General features: G+C 57.3%; 1 protein-coding gene across 1 annotated transcript; it reads left to right on the top strand.

Annotated features, from left to right (window-relative positions):
- The first annotated feature begins 226 nt into the window (after positions 1–226).
- MSX1 (msh homeobox 1) lies at positions 227–3,033 on the top strand. The gene is given in 3 exon segments (XM_014448538.2): positions 227–1,625; positions 1,841–2,230; positions 2,233–3,033. Coding segments are annotated over 3 exon segments (555 nt in total). The 5' UTR covers positions 227–1,510; the 3' UTR covers positions 2,283–3,033.
- The last annotated feature ends 2,446 nt before the right edge of the window (positions 3,034–5,479 follow it).

The following is a 5,479-nucleotide window of genomic DNA, read 5'->3' as shown; positions in this document are numbered from 1 at the left end:
GCGCCGACATCTTCCCTGCACGCGGAGTTTCACTTTCTCATAGTAGAAGCCTGGTGTCTCCCCGCCACCCCCCAAGAAAGTATCTCTTCGCCGGAAGGTTCTGGAGCTCTTGCAAAATTCCCCTCCCCCCACCTCCAAGTTTCAGGCAGATTCTTGGTACTTTGGGGGGGGGGCTAGGGGGTGGAGGATGCTCAGGTCCAGTGGAGGGGGCGGGGCACCCAGTCAATTAGTGGGAGGCGCCCCCTCTGAACCGGTTGGAAGCGCCCAGAGGTTCTGCCAGGGCCACTGCCGCGGACTCCGCTCCCAAAGGCGCTTTCACGGCTGTGCCAAGGCCTGGTGGCCCCCCGCTTCTCTGCCCAGCGAACCAGCTCGAAGATATTTCAGGAGCACGGGAAATTCCCAAGTTTTCCTCGTTTCCTCCGATTATTTTGCGCGGCATAATAGCAACCCTAATTCAATGGCGCGATGCTGAGGAATGATTTTTATCTGGGGATTAAAACGTCTTTGAAAGGCAAGCCCCTCCCCGGGCCTAATGGCCGGGGAAGGTGGCCCAGCACTGCGCTGTCGGCAAAAGGAATGTCCGCCCCTCGGGTGGCCTGGCGGAAATGGACTCTGGGGCCAACCGCTTCCCCGACTCTCAGTGTCTTTGATTGGGAAAGAAGGAGGGACTGTTAACCCGAATTTTCGTTTGACTCACATCCTGGTGGTCTGAGGACCCAAAGGATCATTTGTTTTTATTTGTTTAAGGCTTGAAAAAATGCATAATTAGGCAAAACCCGCATGGTGAAACATTCCAGATTTGAATTCATTTCCCCCCCAGAGAGAAGCGGCTGCGTAGGCAACATGGCCTTTCCCGGGCTTGGGAATTTGGTGCGGGCCTCTGCCTGGACCCTAAAGTTGCCTGTTGTCCTAGGCGAAATGTGTTCCACGTTTTATTTGGGCACAGCTGCCTGGCATGGCAGGGGCTGCCCTGACCAGTGGGCCCCGTCCCCAGCTGGCTCATGTCCGTCCTTGAAGTCCGCGTTGAAGTCATAAGAAAAAGATTGTTCTGCACTTTTGATGTCTGTGGACTGAGCCGCAGGTCCGGGAGACGCCAGAAGCGGTTGCACACACCTCTTCCCACTGGACCTCACATTTGAGTGTGACCAGAGGGCCAAGGGCTCTGGGGGCGGGAGAGGGCCAAGAGACAGTTGAGATCATCATAGGATCAGAAGAAGCCCCCTTCGAATGCAGTCTCTTTCCCACCCCCCTCCACACTGCAGGACTTGGCCTTGGTGTGATCTTGGGACCCGGGGCCTTGCTCCACCTGCGGTGTGGGGGACTGCCCTTAGAGCCGGGTAGGAACTCACTTTAAAGATTGGAATTTGGAGATCTGGATTCTGCCGCTCTGGCCTAGCCGAGCGCCGAGCACTCAGTGGACACAGATCGGTGTTCCACCAGAATACCCGGTGTGGTCTTAGACTGGGCGCAGGGCCTCAGTCTGGGTGTCTCATCAGCCCTAGTAACAGCCATGGCCCCCATGTGCCCGGCAGTGGGAGAAGGTCCGGCTGGGACAGGCCCACCAACGCGGCCATCAGCATTGGGCCGGTCACTTCTCCCCACTTATGCTCGGGCCTTGAACCTGGGTATATTTCATCTGAACTCTTACGTTTCTTCATTTGAAAAAAGTAGACAAGAACGTCTCCTCTTCTGGGTGGTGGTGGGAAGTGGAGAAAATACTTTCCAAGGGCCAAATGAATAGACGGCATTGTTATCCATCATGAACTAGTTTTTAGGGGGCCGATGACGCTCCCGCGCGCTCCCTCTTAACCCCCTGCTTCTTTCTCTCTCGGCCTCCTAGGGCGCCTGAGCCCCCCAGCATGCACCCTGCGCAAGCACAAGACCAACCGCAAGCCGCGGACGCCCTTCACCACCGCGCAGCTGCTGGCGCTGGAGCGCAAGTTCCGACAGAAGCAGTACCTGTCCATCGCCGAGCGCGCCGAGTTCTCCAGCTCGCTCAGCCTCACCGAGACGCAGGTGAAGATCTGGTTCCAGAACCGCCGCGCCAAGGCCAAGAGACTGCAGGAGGCAGAGCTGGAAAAGCTGAAGATGGCTGCGAAGCCCATGCTGCCACCGGCCGCCTTTGGCCTCTCCTTCCCGCTGGGCGGCCCGGCGGCTGTGGCAGCCGCAGCCGGCGCCTCACTCTATGGCGCCTCGGGCCCCTTTCAGCGCGCCGCGCTGCCCGTGGCGCCCGTGGACTCTACACGGCGCATGTAGGCTACAGCATGTACCACCTAACATAGAGGGCCCCAGGGCCGCCCACCCGTGGCACCAGCCGATTCCTCCAGCCCCAGCCTTCTGCGAGCAGCAGGGGCGTCCCCCGCGAGCTCCCCTGTTCAGCACCGCCTGGCTCCTTCCTTTAGCTCCCGCTCAGCTCTGGTGTCTCCTAGGTCGCTCCCTGATTTCACTCTCTGAAGTCCGATCCTCTTCCAAAAATGTGACTGGAAGGGTCCCTTCTGTTCTAGAATCTAGACCCACCCCCCTCGTGTTACAGATGGGGAAACTGAGGCCAGAGAGGTTAAGACATTGACCCACCGGGTCCCCAGCAGAGGTAGCAGTTGGGTCAGGACCAGAGGCCACTTCTCCAGCACCCCTGCCTCCTGTCCTGATCCCAGGCGGGGAAAGCACGGAGAAATTCAAGTTTGAAGATGTTGGAACGGAGGATCCTGGGAGAGAAGAGCATGCCGGGAGATATGGATCCCGGTCCTTCCGTGGGAACACTTCTGGCCTGAGCAGCCAAGCGTTAGCTTTGGGTTGGGGGGGCGGGGGGTGTACACAGATGCGTTACGAAGGTAGGTTGAAGGGACCTCTCTCTTACCAGTACCAGAAAAAAAAATTGTAAAATAAAAATTTAAAATTCTATTTAACAGTACATTTGTGTGGCTCTCGAGAATCCCTTTGGAAGGGATTGGGTGTAATATACTGTATATTTGAAATTTTATTATCATTTATATTATAGCTATATTTGTTAAATAAATTAATTTTAAGCTACAAGAATGGATCTCGGCACTGATTTCCTCTTGGAGTTCTACTTCTTGCCACCTCTTCCCACCTACGATTGCTTTTCCGTGCGATGGTGGTTTTATGCCAGCAACTTTCGGAGGTGACCACAGGCTCTTCGGGGACAGGAGGGGCTGTCTTTCTGCACACGGAGGACAGATCTGCATTAGCAAAGTCAAGTGGAGAATTGAAGCAATTACCTGGGATAATTAGGCTCAATTTTCCAATTCACTTTAAGCTGAAATCGACACTTGTTCAGGCGACCCAGAACCGACTCTTTCTTTTTTTCTCCCCCTTTTAACCTGTCTCCGAAAACAAAGCGAATCACCCAAATGGTTTGATGCCTGCAGACAGCTAATCCAGACAATTCCCACCCCGCAGCCCTGCCTTTCCCACAGGCGGCCAGGTGGGGTGGAGGGAATGCTTTGCTGTTTTAAGCCGCCGCGGCAGGGTTTGTGGAACTAATTTCGAGCTGCCAGAATGTGAGCGCCTTCACACCCCCAATTAAGACCCGGACCGACCCCTAGAAAAAAACAACACTGAGAGCCCAGGGCGACTGCTCCCCGCCTTTGCGTGTCCTCTCTGCATGAGCCCTACCTCCAAACTCGCACCAACTCTGTTTTTCTTTTAATACAGAAGGTTAACTTCAGGCTTCCAGGAGGACACATTTGAGCGAGCGCCCAGTTTAGCCTTCTGGGGGGATTTCTGCAAGGACGTTGCCCTCTTAGTCAATAAAGCCTACTATGTTCCAGGCACCGCTCTGTTCCCTTTCGAGTTGGGGGACCCCCAGACTTAATTCTCATCAGACCTGCACACGCCTCTTCCCGCCACCCCGCCACCCCGCCTTAGGTCCGCAGTGGCTGGCACGCAGGACAGCCCGGGCCGCCATTGCAGCCAGGCGGGCCATTATTAAGACGGGAAGCCAGCAGATGAATGGTTGTTAAAGCTGAAGTACCTGGCGTTGGGACTTGGGGAGGGTGGACGTCTCCACAGATAGAAACCGTTGCGCAGAGTGGAAACCCCGTCTGGGGCGCGCTGGGTATTTCCAGCCCCAGAGACCGAAGGCAGGTCCGCCTAGGAACTCCCAAGAGAGCGCAGGGTTTCGCGCACGCACCCTGGGCGCGCGCTGGGCAGGTTCCACGGTACCCAGGGTCTCCAGTCCCTCAGCCTCCGTGGCTCCGCGAATATTCCTTTCTTGCGGCGCGGTCTGCAGTCTGAACTTGCCACAACTCCCCACCCCCCCCCCCCTTAAGGGAAGAAAACAAGCTTGCTGGGGAGTGCGGGTCCGTGGCACCAAGATGGTCTGGGGGAGCCCGGTCTCTGGGCTTCCAGAAGCGCGGCCAGAACGCGAATCTGAGCCTCTTGGTCCCCAAGAGAAGCGCACAGAGCCCCATCTTTAAAAGTTTTCAGATTCCCAGGCCCACGCAGCCCACGCAGCCCCTGAAAGACGTTGAGGGCTGATTCCTCCCCCCCCCCCCATATACATTAAGCAACCCGAGTGGCCATGCGCAGGGGACCCACCCTGGCCCCCACAAACCTTATGGGTTCCTTTCTGGGCCCCTTCTGGCGATTCTGCTTTCCTGGGGAGAGCATTGAACTTGAAGTCAGACAAGCCAGTGTGGTTCAGCCCAGCCCTGCGACTGCCTGACTTGGGGTAGAGAAGATCCCTCCATCTCATGGGTCCTTCGTTTTCTCATCTGCGAAATGGGCCTGGGAATCTCCCCCCCCCCCCCATCCCCGAATTTTGGAAAAGTGTCCACGAGCCCTGTGCAGAGGGTGCCCAGGGAATACCCGGGGGATCTGAATTTAATCAGTTCACGGTGCGTTCGTGGCACCGGAGTGCTGTCAACGCGCGTAGGAAAGGGGGAACAGCGGGGTCTGTTCCGGTGTCTCCTCCGGCCCGGACTTGGCAATTTAGGGTCCAGGCAAAGTCAGAGCAACATAATTGCATAATGAGCAAGGGCTCGCGCTCTGCAGAAGCGCCTCGGCTCCAGCGAGGCGGTAGCTGCAGGCGAGGCTGGCGCTCCCCCTTCCCCCACCCAGGAACTCGGCAGGAATGGAAGGGACCCCGCCCCGTCCACCCCGCCCCCGTCGCCCGCCTGGGGTCCGGGTTTCCTTCCACTTCTATGCCCCTTAGTTTTCTCATTTTCATTTCTTTTCTCGTTCAGCCCTTTCTTTGCCCCCTCTTCTGTTTAATTCCCTCTCTGGACAGGGCGTGCGCACAGAAAGTGCTCAGCGTAGTCTGGGTCCGAGCGGTGCGCTGGTGTGGGGTGAGGCCCCTAGCAAGGTCCTGCCGTCGGGTCTGGCGGGAATTGGCGGCGGGGCTCCGGGAACGGCTTTTCACTCACCCCAGCCCTTCAAACTCCATCGCTGGTGGATCAAGGGAGGGCGGGGTGGGCTGCGGGTTCCCAGGCCCGGTCCTTTGCGGATCCATCACGCT

Source organism: Myotis lucifugus, unplaced genomic scaffold, assembly GCF_000147115.1.
Source record: "Myotis lucifugus unplaced genomic scaffold, Myoluc2.0 scaffold_854, whole genome shotgun sequence".
NCBI classification, from domain to species: domain Eukaryota; kingdom Metazoa; phylum Chordata; class Mammalia; order Chiroptera; family Vespertilionidae; genus Myotis; species Myotis lucifugus.
This window is presented reverse-complemented; position numbering and strand designations above follow the sequence as displayed.